Genomic DNA, 16,847 nt, shown 5'->3' with positions numbered 1-16,847 from the left:
GTTATCAGTGGCGTGCTCAGGGCGGGTGGTGGTTTGGATGGTGTTATAATAACGCTATGATTAAAGTGCGGATATTTTTTAACTTGCTCTAGTACTAAGCGAATAGCTTGTTCATTTCTCCAAATAAGTCGCATATTCTATTAATCGTAATTGCAAGGACAATCTATTAGTGTCTGGTTTTATACATTCAGGATAAAATGCCATATTTTGAGCGTTCGTAGTGTTGAAAAGAGTGCCAAGCAGAAAAACATCAGTAAGATAAGTTGATTACCTTAATAATGCCCATATGTTGTTAAAATGTTATATGCTGAAAAGATGCATATAGGGTGCTCGGAAATTCCCCTTACAAACTCCTACGGCTAGTAGAGGGGACTGAGTAGACATTATTTGGAATAGAAACCCATGTCCGGAAATGTGCAGTTTCCGTGCTACAACCATGTCAATGTGTCGGATGTGCCTTTGTTGGTATGCAACCGGGTAGGCAGCATATGACGTCAGAAGATCACCTGATGACCTAAAGTGTAATCATTTATTACAACCATGTCAAATGAGGTGTTACGTGAGGTACAGAAGTGAATGACGTGTGACTCACACATTTATTTGGTAACAATGCCAAGGGAACAAAAAAGAAACTTACTATTCATTGATCAACACCTGTGTCGACAGAGGAACGCAACAATTTGTAGACGTCACGTGCCATCAGGTGATCCTCTGACGTCATGTACTGCCTACCCGGTTGCATACCAACACAGGCACATCCGACACATTGTCATGGTTGTAGCACGGAAACGGTACGTTTCCAGGCATGGGTTCCTATTCCAAATATTGTCTACTCAGTCCCCTCTACTAGCCTTAGGAGTTTGTAAGGGGAATTTCCGAGCACCCTGTATTACTTACACAAACATATTTTGTGGCTCAGGACCAAATAATATTATATTTCTCCTTGTAATGAAGGGGTCGCAGATTGCTTCGTGCTTCGAATTCTACTTTAATCTGTAGATCCAGTTCCCATTATCACATCCAAGCATAAAATGAATCTAGAATAGGTTTTGACAAAATCTTCAGCCCAGACTGAGACGAGAACAAGCACAAATAAGATTCAGAAGGACATTATCACAAAAGAGACGATTAGGTTTTGCTCCTCTCGATGCACTTCCTAGTTGAATCCGAGCCACGATGTTATCTGGACATGATAACAGGGTTAGTTTTGCTATTTGATCAGAGGGAGCGATTGACGCAGATTAACAATGTTTACCAATAGCTTCCCAGTAACAAGCTTCCAAGAATATAAACCTTACATGCATTATATTTTTACATAGATATGTGTACATTATGCATGTTTATGCTTGGGTATGCATAAAATATAATTTTAATATCGAATGCAACAAAAATAACATCACTACAAGAACACAAACTGCGTTTTGTGTATTTGTACTATTTGCACTTATCCGTCTCGCTTATTAATCATATTCGAGGCCTTCAGAACACACAAAGTAACCCGTCTTACCCTTTTCTCTCTTTTAATAGACCAATTACTCATCATATTCTTTAAATGTCCTTAACTATCTTATATATGCTGTATATAAATCTTCTTTAGAATTTGATGCTACACTCTACACGTGCTGTTACATTTGACCTTATATTAATTCATAGTATAATGTCACTCATTTCGTCGGCGGCTGCGGGACGGTATGGGTTCGATCCCGGGTTCAGTCTCCGGGAATTTTCTGCCTGCGTATAGGGCCGGTGGCAACCCACCATCGTGAGAAAATTGGGGAGCTCCTAGTGAGTGAGCGTAATCCGGTCGCGAAGTCCTACAACGGCTGGGGGTCGGTCGGGCTAGTCTGGCTGCAGATCTTCACGCCCCCTTGGTTACTCGTGTGGGAGGGAGACCAGCAGTCGGTAGGTAAGCCAGGGCCAAATATTGGGTTGTAGCGCTATAAGGTTACTTTTTATAATGTCACTGAAGGGTGCAAAATGCCAAGCGTGCCGACTTACCTACAAAATTTCAATCAACCAATCAAAGTATAATACATTTTCCATTAAAATTATTGTTATTAATCCAAATGTTTTCCTCATTTTAAAATTAGTAAATTCTGTCTGTCTTTCTAGGAGAAAACACATGCCTGAATTCACAATTCAGATGTAATAGTGGACAATGCATTCATCGTAACTGGACATGCAACAACATTTGCGAGTGCAAGGACAAAAGTGACGAGGATTCAAATATGTGCAGTAAGTACTCAGCAGTCATATTTCACGTAAATATTAATCCGATGAAACAAAACTATACATTACTTTGTACAAACATTTAAAAATATATACTAATACTTATAACTTCATTAAATTAAATTAAAATAAAATTAAACGGTCAGACTCAGTTGTTAGCATATGCAGATGATGCCAACAGTTTCGAATAATGATAAAACATATTTAAAAGCAGCTAAAGAGATAGTTTTGCAAGTTAGCAAAAGAGAAAACTAAACATATGATTACAGGCCAAACCAGGAGTAATGATAACAACTCCAATGAATTCGTTTTAAAATTGAAGGAGTAAGTAATACTAACAAATTAAAACGATATTAAAGATAAAATAGAAAGTAGACTTAATTCAGGAAATGCATGTTACTCTTTCACTTTATAATCATTTATCTTATATAATATCTAACGAGAGATCCCGGGTTCGAATCCTGGCCTGGACATTGAAATTTTTGAGTTGTTTGGTTGGTTGATTTTGTGTTTTAAGTCCGCTTTATGCACAATAAGGCTAATCGGGACTGGACCTACAGTTTAAAGTGGATTCCGAACCACTGGTGCCTCCACCGCGTATCGAACCCGGGACCCCTTTATTACAAGGTGACGACGGACGTTTTTGAGTGTCAAATTCATCAATTTCATCGTAACATCACTCTTCCCCATCTTCGCAAATTAACCAAAATTTGCACAAAATCAAAGAAAAATAAAGCAAATTAATCAATCAATCAATCTATATAATATGTAAGAAACTAAAATTTAAAATTAACATAACAAAACTTTGCCTGTAATAATATATGGATGTGAAGCGTGGGCCCTTACATTAAATAAGGAACATAAATTACGACTATTTGAAAATAAAAATCCTTAGGAAAATTTTTGGACCTAAAAGGAATGAGGAGACAAGTGAGTGGAGAAGGCTAGATAATTAAGAACTGCATAATTTGAATTCACGTCCAGGTATTATCAGAATAATCCAATCAATAAGACTTAGGTTGACAGGCCATGGGCCACCAATGTGAGAGAAAAAAAATAAGGGATTCTTGTTGGGGAACCTGATTCTAATATCTGTAGGAAGGCCAAGACGAAGATGGATGGATAACGTTGATATGATAGCTAATGGAAATAAGTAAGGGTGGATAAGATTGGATTGTTCTTGCACAGGCTAGGGACAAATGGACAAAACCTTCTGGTTTAACGTGTCTAGAGAGTTAGTAAATTTTAATTCAAAGTAATCTCATTAATGTTGGAGTAGTTTTTCAATTTTATCAGAAATATTTCAGAAACTGGAAGCAGAACCACTTTGTCTTTTCTCATTTAAATATATGCATCTATTGGCGGGAAATTATGCTGGACTAGCAAAAAATAAGAAACTTTATGAAGAAGCTAAAATAATTCTGATTCCAATTCGCATTTTCGTGAATGGTGAAAAATTTGAATTAATAAATTCTATATTCATAAGTAAATTTAATAACCAGAAATAGTAAATATGAAAACCAATAACTAATAAGAAATAAACACAAATCAATATATTCTCATTGACACCAGAATTAGCTACGGTGAGTAGTTGTATTTACTATAGGATGAGCATAAAAATCATACAAATGAAGAGCTCATATGATTAAACAGCCCGATTTGTCTACACTTAAAACTATGCCAAGATGCCCATATGCCCCAATCGGCCAAGTGTGTACATATTTAAATCTAAAGAATTTTGAGCCCTAGTGTACAAATAAAGAATCATACAGTGTACAAATGAAGAGCTCATATGATTAAACAGCTACACTTAAAACAATGTCAAGATGTCTATATGAATCAATCGGCCATGTGTGTACATATTTAAATCCAAAGAATTTTGAGCCCTAGTGTACAAATGAAGACCCCCCTCAGACAGATTTGGCCATGTGTGCAAAGGCTGAATCTCTCAGTTTGTTGTCCATAAGCTTGTCACAATATGCCCCTCTTGTTATTGTTTTGGCTACACCTAAAACTAAGCCAAAAATGCTCATAAGAGCTTTTGCTTACACAATAATATAATGTAATAAATGCTTAAATACTTGTTGCTGTTATGTTAATATGTTACCTGGAATATGCTCAATATTTTAATTGGACACCAGCCTCAACTCGTATATCTAATACTAAGACAATGTAATATGCAGAGAATTTCTAGAATTGTTCTGTGACTCTCTCATTTCTTACATCATAAACATATGATTTTTCCACTATAAGAATAACACTACATATGGTGTCATCAGGGAGTGTATCGTGGAATTCACAGATAATTTTAATGTTTGTCCTGTCATTAACCACAACTTGTTTCCTTTTTGAAGTGTTGATGACAAACATGGGTCTAAGTGTTTTGAATTCATCTGGTGTGTAATACATGTCAGTATTGCCAGTAGTGACCCTTTTGTATGCTGTAAATGCTTCATATAATTTAAGAAAATCATCCTTGGACATGTTTAAATTATAATTTTCTCTAGGAAACACCTCATTTCTGCCATTTTTAAGATATATGTTCTTGATGTTGCAGTTATCAAACTTACTTGAATATTTTCCCTGACTATTGTGTCTTCCAGTCTGAAACAGTACCACCACAAAATCTGGCATGTCATATTGTATACTGGAGAATGAGTTTGTAGCATCAAATTCATAATAGCTACCAGTGGCAGGCTTCTGTACACATTGATATGTATAAAATTGTAGAGGCACCTGTGGATTTTTTAGAATATCAGCTTTGTATTTAAGAGCATAACTGGCTTCATATTCAACAACTGGCATTCTTAGCTCCATAGTCTGAATAAGGCACTTGCCCTCATCAGGTAGGGTATTAGGCAGAGCTTCCCCTGCAGAGTTTAATGAACTGTACCTCATCAAAGCATTATTATCATTTGCAGCTCTTCTAAATGTAATTCTTAAACCACCCTTCCACATAATATGTTTGTAATCTGAGAAGAATCCTGGCAACAGGCGCATGGGGAACAGCACTGTGTGGCTTTTAGATATAATTTTATCACCAGCCTCAAATCCACCTATTTTGTAGTAAGAAGCCTCGGTTTTTGATAATTTTAGTGTGGCCAAAGCTGTGGAGGTAAGGCCGGGGTAATCCACTCTGTTTATAACAACACCATGCTTTCTGATCTCAATTTCAGAGAACAGATGTGGCACAAAATTGTCTACCAATCTTATATTTGAATTTGCCGGATAATCTGTACCATCGAGCTTTACAACATCAAATTTGATGTATAGATCTGCTCTGTGGGGGTGTATAAAGCCATCCCCTACATCAAGATCAACCTCAATCTCTGTGTTGGGTTGATTTAAATTTGCAAATGTCCTCCTGTTTGGGGGGAATGATTGTAGCTCATAACTCTCAATATTTTCCATTTTTTTTGTATGTATTTTTATTTAAATATTAATCTCTATGATAGCAGTTGTTGTGGCTCCAGCAAAATCAACTAATTCTTATTTTTCATTAGTGACCATCAACTCAATGTAATCTATTCTATTATGGCACACAGGAAAATATAATGTTGGTGATGGAATGTAGATGATTGGCTCCATAAATTCAGAGTTAGGTTTGAATGTTGCAATGATGCCAGTTTGTTTGTGAGTGCCTATGCCATTTGATTTGGTGATCATACCCTCGGCCACATTAAAGTGAATATTTAGAGTTTCTATGGCTAATAATTTAGGTATATTAATAGCAGTGTGTTTGATGCTACCATCACGCTCTGTGTCAGCATATAAGCCAAAGACCTCATCTTTGTTGCAACAGGACTAGGTGTATGAATACTAGAAAGTGGGGTGATTGGATAATCTAATATGTTCCTAGCAGCTACAGGTACAAGCTCTGCGATTAAATTTTGATTTTGCTCTGTAACAGTTTTGATATTTTTACCTAATTCACTAATAGCATCAATAATAGGCTGTTCTGTTTGCTTGTGTTGTTCATAGATTCCTCGGTTCTCTGATGTCCATCCCTTAAATCTTTTTACAAGATAATCTCTTAATTAAGATCATCAATGATTGGCCTTTTCATGGTTATTTATATATGTTTCAATGTCTAGAAAATTGTTAATTTTATTTCTATATTTACCACTATTGGGTTTCCTTGTCATATCAATTGTGACAAACCCATAGCTGTCCTGGTTCGAGCACCTACTGAAAAACTTGGAAAAATCATTGTAGCTCAAGTCCCCACCTACATATTCATCATGTATGTGTTTGAGGTTGGTATGATCTTGATGAAACACACATATAAAATTGCTGTTGTCTCAGATCAGCTGCTCCGGTATTTTAGAAAAAGTCTGTGCCAGGTAGAAGCAATCTATGTTTTTGTGTCGGCCCTGTGTAAAAAAAATTCTAACCTTGTTTAGATTATCCAGTATAATATCATCAAACACAACAACAGAATTATCGGGACAGTCATGGAGTGGCTTAACATCTGATTCAAAAATGGCTATATCCAGTCCATCATATAGCTTCATCAGCTGCTGATATTTTAATTGTTCCAAGCTCTTAGAGAAGACATACAAGTGCCTGTTTTTCCAGTCTAACCAGTTGGGTGCCAATAAAAAATAATCAATCATTAGTGTAGTTTTACCACAAGCCGATGGCCCAACAATAAGACATCTAATATTATCAGGCAGCAGCATTCCATTTCTCTTATTCTGCTGTTCAGGCTCTGGCAGCCTCTTTATAACATCCCAGGTGTTCATAGTATCACTTTGTTTGCCTCGATCCAGCTGTGTTCTGGGAGTCCTAGCCATTTGACAAGTATCTTTTTGCCTTTTCTGCAGATGATTTTCTCTATGAGATATGTGTCAGGCTGTTTAGTTTTGTTGAGTTCTTCTTCATATAACCTGCCTTTGAGAATTTCTCCTCGGTGATCTTTTATTATATATGTGTATCGGGTCCCAGGTTTAACTTGATCCACTGTAAATAATTCAGTGCTCCAGTTTCTGGTAAAGCCTCTTTTGAATAAGTGCTTATATTTGCTGATTCTTACTTGATCACCAACGTTGTATTTGGCTTTTCTTGTTGTTGGCTGGTATCTAGGATAATAAACAGTACTGATCAATTTTTGCTCATCAGATGAAGTTACCTCAGAGGGTTTCATGTTGATTGTGGAATGGACCGAGTTGTTATATTTATGTAAAAGTTCTGGAAGAATATTAAGCCATTTATAATTACCTTGAAGTGTAAATTGTTTATACATATGATTTTTTAGGGTTTTGTTGAATGTCTACAATTGAGGCCTTGAGATCACTGTAACTCGAGTAATGTTGTATTGACTGGCTTTTAATAAATTGTTGGAACACAGAATTATAGAATTCTTTGCCATTATCTGTTTGCAAATAGCGCTGTGATCTTCCACTCTGATTGATGATTGTCCTGAAGGCTTCTGTAACACATGCTCCAGTCTTGGATTTGAGTGGCACAGCCCAGGCAAATTTTGAAAATGTATCTATGACAGTGAGTAGATACTTGTAGCCCTTGTTGATCTTGTCTAAGTTTTTCAGCTGTCAACTTGCTATTTCCACCAAGTCACACTGCCATAAATCATCTATGCCTTTTGTAACTACTGGCAGTCTCTTATAATTATGTCTGGCTTGTCTGTGTAATTCATCAACAATAATTTGTCTAGACATAGTATGTAAACAAGAATATTGCAACTATAGGGTGTTCAGCAGCTGATACTGCAGGATTTTCTAAATACAGTTTGTCTCCTATTTGTATATTAAATTCCAGAGAGCCATCATCTTCAGCATAAGATGTTTCTAATGTATTGGGATCTGTAAAATCCTCTAACTCTACACTGGTGATTTTTGCTTTGTTGTCAGCATTTGTTATTGATAAGGTAGGGTAGTGGTGTGCCTGTGGTTGTAGCCAATATTTGATCTTGATTGGTCTAAGTGTGCCCCCAACAAAAAAACTGGTAATAAAATTGTGCAGGGGACAGCATATATATTTTGCCACCTGGTGTAAATGGTGAATCATATTCTTTGTTGGGGATACTGTTCAATTCAAGAATTACTGTATGTTTAGGATTCTCGATTATGCCAGTTATTTCTTTTTCTGCTGTAAGCAATCTACTTGTTACAGTTTCAGGGTGCTCATTGATAGTCCTAACAACATCATCATGACCTGGCTTGATCATTATGTCAACAACAAGTTTTTTGTATTGTTGCACAATTTCTTGTAGCTGGGTGGCAAAAACAGACAAAGCATTTGCTTGATTGGATTCCACGGTCCCTAGCTGTTGCTTGATATTAGCTACAATTTGCTGTAAATTTTCAACAACTGCCAATTTTGAATTTTGAGTTGTAAGATCATGGACCTGTCTTCTGATATCCTCAAACAGGGCATGCAGTTCATAAATATGTTGATTAGTTGGTAGAGTGGCCACTGTCTGAGTGAGTTTTTTGATCTCTGTCTGGATATTCTTGATATCTTCTGATTTCAATATGCGATTCACAGCTCTCTTAATATTTTTAAGTTCCTGTGATGTAGGCAGATTTGATACAGTATTTTTCAAAGATTCAAGTGCCAATTTTACATTATTTAATTCAGAAGCATCAGCCACACTTTGCATAGCATCTTGGAGCAGGGCTATATCTGCCTGAGTAGGTGTTGATTGTTGTAAAATTTCAAGCTGTGTTTGGATATCATCGATCAAGTGATGAAAATGAGATAGCTCAGATTCAGTGTTGAGGTTTTCAAGTTTTGTGATCTGTTGCTGCACACTGACAAGGGTATCTACAATACCAGGCAAGCGGGATTCTAGAGATTCTTGTACATTTGTCAAATCACTTTGTACTGCTGCTATTGTACCCTCAAGATGGGTTATGGTACTTTGAATTTTTCCAAAATCTTCATATGTTTCAAGTTGCAGCTTAATGTTGGCAACACTCCGAGTTATTGCACTCAAAGCATCAGAAGATGGCAAGTTGTTCATAAAATTTTCAAGTGTCTCAATTTTTTCTTTAACCTCGGCTATGGCATTGTTCAAGGGGTCCAGATTAGGTATCTGGAGTGAATGAATCTGTTCCTTTAGAGTGGAAATCACTAGATCAAAATCTTCTTGTGATTTTATGCTTTTGACAATTGTTTGGAGCTGTGCCTGGACATTATTTATCTGCTCTTCCAATTGTTGTTTCAATTGCTCAGAGTTGGTGGCCTGGGTCTTAAATTTGGCTTGAAGAGCTGCTACAGCCTCCTCTAAACTTTGAAAATTATCCAATGTGGCCAAATCAGTATATTTCTGAAGCAATAATTTAAGTTCAGAATCAATTTTAAGAAGAGGGTCCATGCATTGTGATTGTAAATTTGTAATTTTTAGTTGAAGACTGGCATTGAGTGTGGTTTGTAAAGCTTGTAAATCACTTCTTAATTTTTTGACTCTGACATCAAGCATAAGAATCTCATCACTGTGATCTTCATGCCTTGTATGGCCAAATATATCATTAGGCATTTTGTTTTAGTGGTTATTTATTATTGAATATCTAATTCTTAATTCTATAAAAAAAGGTATAAGCTTGTCATAGGATCCCGGGACCTCAATATATAAGCAGTCACCAGCAGAAACAGTATATACAGTGCCAGAAATCATGTTTGAGTGCTTTATCCTGTAAATATTTTTGCCTATTGAAATCTTGACATTACCCTCGGGGGTTGTAATAAATTGTAATTGACCACCTACAGGTAATTGGTAATAATTTAAATTATTGTTAAATATGTACAATGTTTTACCTGTTTCATCATCAACATCTGTAAGTATGCTGTTCAGATGAATAATTAACAAAGTACTTAGTTTAGATATTATATCAGAAGAGGGTGCTGGTGTTGGCAGGTCCATAATAGCCTGTTTTTTGAACCCAAATAAGTTCATAGGCATGTTTATTTATTTCAAATCATGCTCTGTAATTGGGCATTGATTACCATTTTTCAAGTCACAATGACCCCATGATAGAGTATGTATGCCACATGACAAAATACATCTCTTATCATCATGTGGGTCCAGAGCTATTTTTCTTACAATATTGCTAGTCAACAAGTGATTTTTACTCTGAATTCTATTTTCTGATGTTCTGATTAAACTCTGGGTTTTGAGAAAATTTTTGTAATCTTTAAATTCAAGCTCTTTGTCTACAGTTACTCTGCCAATGCCCTTGGCCTTTTTGACAACAGCACCACCACATGTTTCAAAACTGTACATCTTGGCCCTTAACCCAGCAAATGCCACAATAACATCACCAAGTGTCTCATCTTTTTACTTGCCAGGTACCTTTTTGTTGTGGGGTTGAATCTTTGTATGTTCACTGGTATCAAAATATTCAAGCAATGCAGGCTGTGTCATATCTTGATAGACATCTTGTGTTTGAATATCAAGAATAAAACTATCTGTGTCCATGTACATCAATTTTACACAATCACCATAAATAGGCTTCAACACATCATAATAGAGCTTTAACATGTGTAATTTGGCCAATTCCAATATCACAGCCCCTACATAAATAGGCTTATCAAACTTAATCTTTGTTTTTTTCATGTTGAAGAGTGCCATATTTTCATCATACATTCTTCTATAATTGGAATTAGGCTTTGCAATCAATTTTTTGCTCAGGCTGGGGTCAGTAATTATTTTAACATCAGTATGTTTTCTGACATTTTCTATGGTTTTGCCATACACAGAATTGACCATCAATTTAAACAAGGTCTTATCAAATTGGCTCATTGCAGATGTTCGAAGCTCTGTATTTGTATCAATATATGGTTTCAACCATCTTGAGTGCCTGAACCTCAAAACTTTGCCAACTTTGGTCACTTGAACACCATGATTTATTAGGAACTGGAGGTTTTTGTAATATATGACATAATCCTGTTTTGGCTTCAGAGTCATCATCAATTTCTTTTGTTTAGAGCCAGGTGAGCATTCAACCTCAGGAATTGGGGGCAGATCAGAAAATGTGTTGTGTAAATTATCAGGAATTGTCAGATCAACCTCTAAGAACAGGCGATAGTTACTGTCATCAAAATCCTTAAGATCTTCAATATTGAAATCTTCAACCCACTCAAGCCCTGCATATGGCAGTTTATCCATCATAGCATAACCATACAGGCTATTGGCATCTACATACAGTATATAACTTGATGGCAGTGCTGGATTATAATCGGGAATATATTTGTTATTTGCTCTGGCATATCTCTGAGAACATTGTACCATGCCTCCTCTTATACATTGCTCCATAAACAGATACATGTCCTGATCCTGGATCAGATCCAATTGCATTTTAGTGTTTAAAAACATTGCAGACCATGCTAGGTCTGGTGCACTGTAAAAATACATTGGATCCAGCTTATAATTTTCCATGGAAGATTTTCTGAATGCCTGCAGTATATCGGCTAAGAGAGCCACATCAAGTTTTAAATATGCCTTGTGATAATCACCAAATGTCTGGCATTTTAAATTGTTCCACATCAACTGGGCATGGTGATAATCTTCATCAGTGATTCCAGATGCTCTAAGTTTGCTGTAAAACTCTTGTTGTGGTGGCAGAGCACACTCATTAAAATTAGAAAAACCTGTAACATAATCATATGGGTATACACCCTTCCGCCTAATTAATTTCAGCTCCTGATTTGGAAACAAAGCACATGTGATTTTGAATTGATCATCAGATAATTGAGTGGCCAGTGTAGCCAGGCTAGCGGACAGAATTCTGTAGGAATCAAGAAATCTTAAGTGAATAGAAACACCATTAACTTCAATTTTCTTGCTAATAGCAATATATTTCTCATCATTTTCTGCTAAAATATTTAAATTCTGCTTGTCAAACCCCTCGTACCTGATCAAATGATGAAAATCATAATTGGATGCACCATGGCAAAATATAGGAATAAATTTTGGTCTCTGGATCTTAATATTACATCTATTACACAAGGCCATTAAGAAAAACTAAATATGCTGACCAAGGCAGTAATTTATTTTATTAAAAACATAAACTAACGTAACGTTTCAACCTTCTAGCAAGGTCTTCTTCAGACTCTGTATCAAGTACAAAAGTAACCAGATACAACAAAAGGGCAATATATATACACAAACATTACTCCCTCCAGACTATTTAGAAAGTTGTTTGGAACTTTCTAGCAGATGACTTTCACTTCCCAACTTTACTTTCACCTAAAAGGCTAAACACAATTACTTCCATAGAATGTGGTTGGACTTTTTAATCTCACGCTCTTTTACCTTCATTTTTCTTCCTTCTCCTCTCCTCTTTTTCTCTTGTCCTTTCCACTCTTTCCAACATCTTCTTCCATTCTTTGTTTAACTTCAGTCCCCCATTCCAGTTCATAGTGTCTTCTTCACCTTTCTTCTCTATTTCCTTAGCTTCCTTCCATTTTCTAACTAGCATTCTCTTCTCCCTTCCTATCTGCTTAGCCTCATCCCACTCTATGTCATGTCCTGTCTCTCTCGTGTGTTTAAATATTGCATTTCTCTCTCTCTTAAGTCGTACATCATCCCTATGTTGTTTCAACCTGTCTTTCAGCCTTTTTTTCGTTTCTCCTATGTACACACTCTGACATTCTTTACATTTTACTTCGTAGATAATCCCTTCCTCTTCTTCTTCTCTGTTTTCCTTTTTCTTGTTAGCATTCCTCGCTATTCCTAAGATGCTTCTCCCTCCCTTCCTGTAAGTCTTAATTCCCGCTTTCCTAAGCACTTTGCATATCTTTTCTGTGGTCTTCCCCATACTCCTTATTCCAAACCTTCTCTCCTCTTTTTCTTTCTCTTCCAATTCTCCCCTGCCCGTTTTCTTACTTTTTCTGTTTATGTCCAGTCTATCCTGCTTCTCATAGCCATTCTTTTCCAGCTGTTTCCATAGGCTATTTATTTTGCCTTCTTTTTCACATTCTTTCATGCATATTTTCTTGATTCTGTCCTCCATATTCTTTATAAAATTTATTTTTGTCGCCTCACTTACATCACTTCTTTTGTGGCAGAATACTCCTGCTGCACACTTCTTCTGATGCCAAGCGGTTTCAATTTCTTGTCCTCTTTTCCTTTTCATCAATATATCTAGATAGCTTAACTTGTCTTCTTCTTCTATTTCAAGTTCCAATAATATCCCTCTTTCTTCATCTTGAATTTCTTTGGCAAAAATGTCAAGCTGCCTCTTCGTTCCCTTCCATATGCCAAAACAGTCGTCCACATATCTGCAAAACAAAATCTTTTTGTCACCTCCCTTTTCTATCACTTTCTTTTCCCATTCATTCATAACCAATTCAGCCAATGCTGGGCTTAGACTGGAACCTATATTTAGTCCTTCACTCATTAACATTATTTTATCTCCCATTATACTGTAACCGTTATTCCAAATGGTTTCCAGCGCCTTCACTACCCTTTCACTATCCCATTCTCCTATAATTTCTTGTCCCATTCTCTTTTTAATAATGTCCAAAACGTGTCCCCTCTTGATGCTCGGGAACATACTTTTCACGTCTAAGCTAAACATTGTCGTCTTCATCTCATTTAACTTAAGTCCTTTTATGAGGTCTACTACTTGTTCACTGTTCTTAACTGCTCTGCTTTCTTGCTGTGTTACTAACACGTCAATAACTTTCTTTAATTTCTTTTCTAAGGGTTCCAAAATATTGTTTCTGCAGTTCATTACTGGTCTTAACTTTATCTCCTCTTTGTGTATCTTTGGAAAGCCTTTCAAACTTGGTAGTCTTCCTGTCTCCTTTATGCATTTCTTGAAACCACTCCTCCTACAGTCTTTTATGATTCTTTCTTTTATAGTTTGTTCTTCACTTGTTCCACAAATCTCCTCATATCCATTTTCTTTTAGGTCTTCAAACTTCCTCTCGTACCATTCTCTTTCCATCACCACAATTGCTCCTCCTTTATCTGCCTGCTCTATCACCACATCATTTCTTGTTTTGATTTTCTTCATCCCTTCCCTTTCTTTTTGACTCAAATTATCTACTTTTCCTTGTTTTCCCATTTCTTTCTTCAGTATGGCTGCTGTTCTTCTTCTAATCTTGTCTCTTTCTGGTTCTTCTTTTATATGGAACACTGCTTCTTCAATGTCATATATAACTTCCTCATAATCTACATTTCTTTCTCTAACTTTGAAACCTCTGCCTAGTTTTAAAAAAGCTTCCTCTTCTTTTGTTAGGTCTACATTCCCTATCACCACAACTCTTCTTCTGGTATCCTCTTCTTCTTCCTCTTCTCCTCTTTCTTCTTTCCATCCTAGTCCCTCTCCTTTCCTCTTCAATTTTATTTTTATTTTCTCTCTAAATTTCTCCTGCCAGATTTTCATTTCATGAAATGTATATTCTCTCGTAAAAATGGTGAGACCATCTTCAATAGCTTTTTCAATTCTTGTCAGGTTCTCCTTTATTATCTTTATCTCCTTTCTTCTTGCCCTTATTTCATTCCATATCAGTTCTTTTTCCATTTTCTGAACCAATATCCTCCATCTCCTGGTGTTGCAAACCACTCCCTTCTTACTTATTTTTTAATCCTTTAGGCGCTGTGCCTCTCTCCAAACATTTTCTCAGAAACTTCTCTTGTTCGTCTTTGTGTATTTCTTTCCTCTTCAAGTCTTTCCAGTTGTTAATTTTCCTCATCAGCCTTGGAAAATGTCCAATTATAACACCATTAAGCCTTGTTTCCATGATTATGAAAAACTAAATATGCTGACCAAGGCAGTAATTTATTTTATTAAAAACATAAACTAACGTAACGTTTCAACCTTCTAGCAAGGTCTTCTTCAGACTCTGTATCAAGTACAAAAGTAAACAGATACAACAAAAGGGCAATATATATACACAAACATTACTCCCTCCAGACTATTTAGAAAGTTGTTTGGAACTTTCTAGCAGATGACTTTCACTTCCCAACTTTACTTTCACCTAAAAGGCTAAACACAATTACTTCCATAGAATGTGGTTGGACTTTTTAATCTCACGCTCTTTTACCTTCATTTTTCTTCCTTCTCCTCTCCTCTTTTTCTCTTGTCCTTTCCACTCTTTCCAACATCTTCTTCCATTCTTTGTTTAACTTCAGTCCCCCATTCCAGTTCATAGTGTCTTCTTCACCTTTCTTCTCTATTTCCTTAGCTTCCTTCCATTTTCTAACTAGCATTCTCTTCTCCCTTCCTATCTGCTTAGCCTCATCCCACTCTATGTCATGTCCTGTCTCTCTCGTGTGTTTAAATATTGCATTTCTCTCTCTCTTAAGTCGTACATCATCCCTATGTTGTTTCAACCTGTCTTTCAGCCTTTTTTTTCGTTTCTCCTATGTACACACTCTGACATTCTTTACATTTTACTTCGTAGATAATCCCTTCCTCTTCTTCTTCTCTGTTTTCCTTTTTCTTGTTAGCATTCCTCGCTATTCCTAAGATGCTTCTCCCTCCCTTCCTGTAAGTTTTAATTCCCGCTTTCCTAAGCACTTTGCATATCTTTTCTGTGGTCTTCCCCATACTCCTTATTCCAAACCTTCTCTCCTCTTTTTCTTTCTCTTCCAATTCTCCCCTGCCCGTTTTCTTACTTTTTCTGTTTATGTCCAGTCTATCCTGCTTCTCATAGCCATTCTTTTCCAGCTGTTTCCATAGGCTATTTATTTTGCCTTCTTTTTCATATTCTTTCATGCATATTTTCTTGATTCTGTCCTCCATATTCTTTATAAAATTTATTTTTGTCGCCTCACTTACATCACTTCTTTTGTGGCAGAATACTCCTGCTGCACACTTCTTCTAATGCCAAGCGGTTTCAATTTCTTGTCCTCTTTTCCTTTTCATCCTTTTCATGCCAAGGACAAGAAATTTAAACCGCTTGGCATCAGAAGAAGTGTGCAGCAGGAGTATTCTACCACAAAAGAAGTGATGTAAGTGAGGCGACAAAAATAAATTTTATAAAGAATATGGAGGACAGAATCAAGAAAATATGCATGAAAGAATGTGAAAAAGAAGGCAAAATATATAGCCTATGGAAACAGCTGGAAAAGAATGGCTATGAGAAGCAGGATAGACTGGACATAAACAGAAAAAGTAAGAAAACGGGCAGGGGAGAATTGGAAGAGAAAGAAAAAGAGGAGAGAAGGTTTGGAATAAGGAGTATGGGGAAGACCACAGAAAAGATATGCAAAGTGCTTAGGAAAGCGGGAATTAAGACTTACGGGAAGGGAGGGAGAAGCATCTTAGGAATAGCGAGGAATGCTAACAAGAAAAAGGAAAACAGAGAAGAAGAAGAGGAAGGGATTATCTACGAAGTAAAATGTAAAGAATGTCAGAGTGTGTACATAGGAGAAACGAAAAAAAGGCTGAAAGACAGGTTGAAACAACATAGGGATGATGTACGACTTAAGAGAGAGAGAAATGCAATATTTAAACACACGAGAGAGACAGGACATGACATAGAGTGGGATGAGGCTAAGCAGATAGGAAGGGAGAAGAGAATGCTAGTTAGAAAATGGAAGGAAGCTAAGGAAATAGAGAAGAAAGGTGAAGAAGACACTATGAACTGGAATGGGGGACTGAAGTTAAACAAAGAATGGAAGAAGATGTTGGAAAGAGTGG

The 16,847-nt window shown here is 36.5% G+C and overlaps 1 protein-coding gene across 1 annotated transcript in view; it reads left to right on the top strand.

The window, feature by feature from the left end:
• The window catches only part of LOC146004755 (uncharacterized), a 393,261-nt gene that overhangs the window by 308,963 nt on the left and 67,451 nt on the right, over positions 1-16,847 (top strand). The window contains exon 11 of the mRNA XM_083143730.1: positions 2,113-2,235. Within this exon, the coding sequence (XP_082999856.1) occupies positions 2,113-2,235 (123 nt within the window). The remainder of the gene's footprint in view (positions 1-2,112; positions 2,236-16,847) is intronic.

This window comes from Lepisma saccharinum, chromosome 22 (assembly GCF_977018435.1).
Source record: "Lepisma saccharinum chromosome 22, izLepSacc3.1, whole genome shotgun sequence".
Taxonomy (NCBI): Eukaryota; Metazoa; Arthropoda; class Insecta; order Zygentoma; family Lepismatidae; genus Lepisma; species Lepisma saccharinum.
This window is presented reverse-complemented; position numbering and strand designations above follow the sequence as displayed.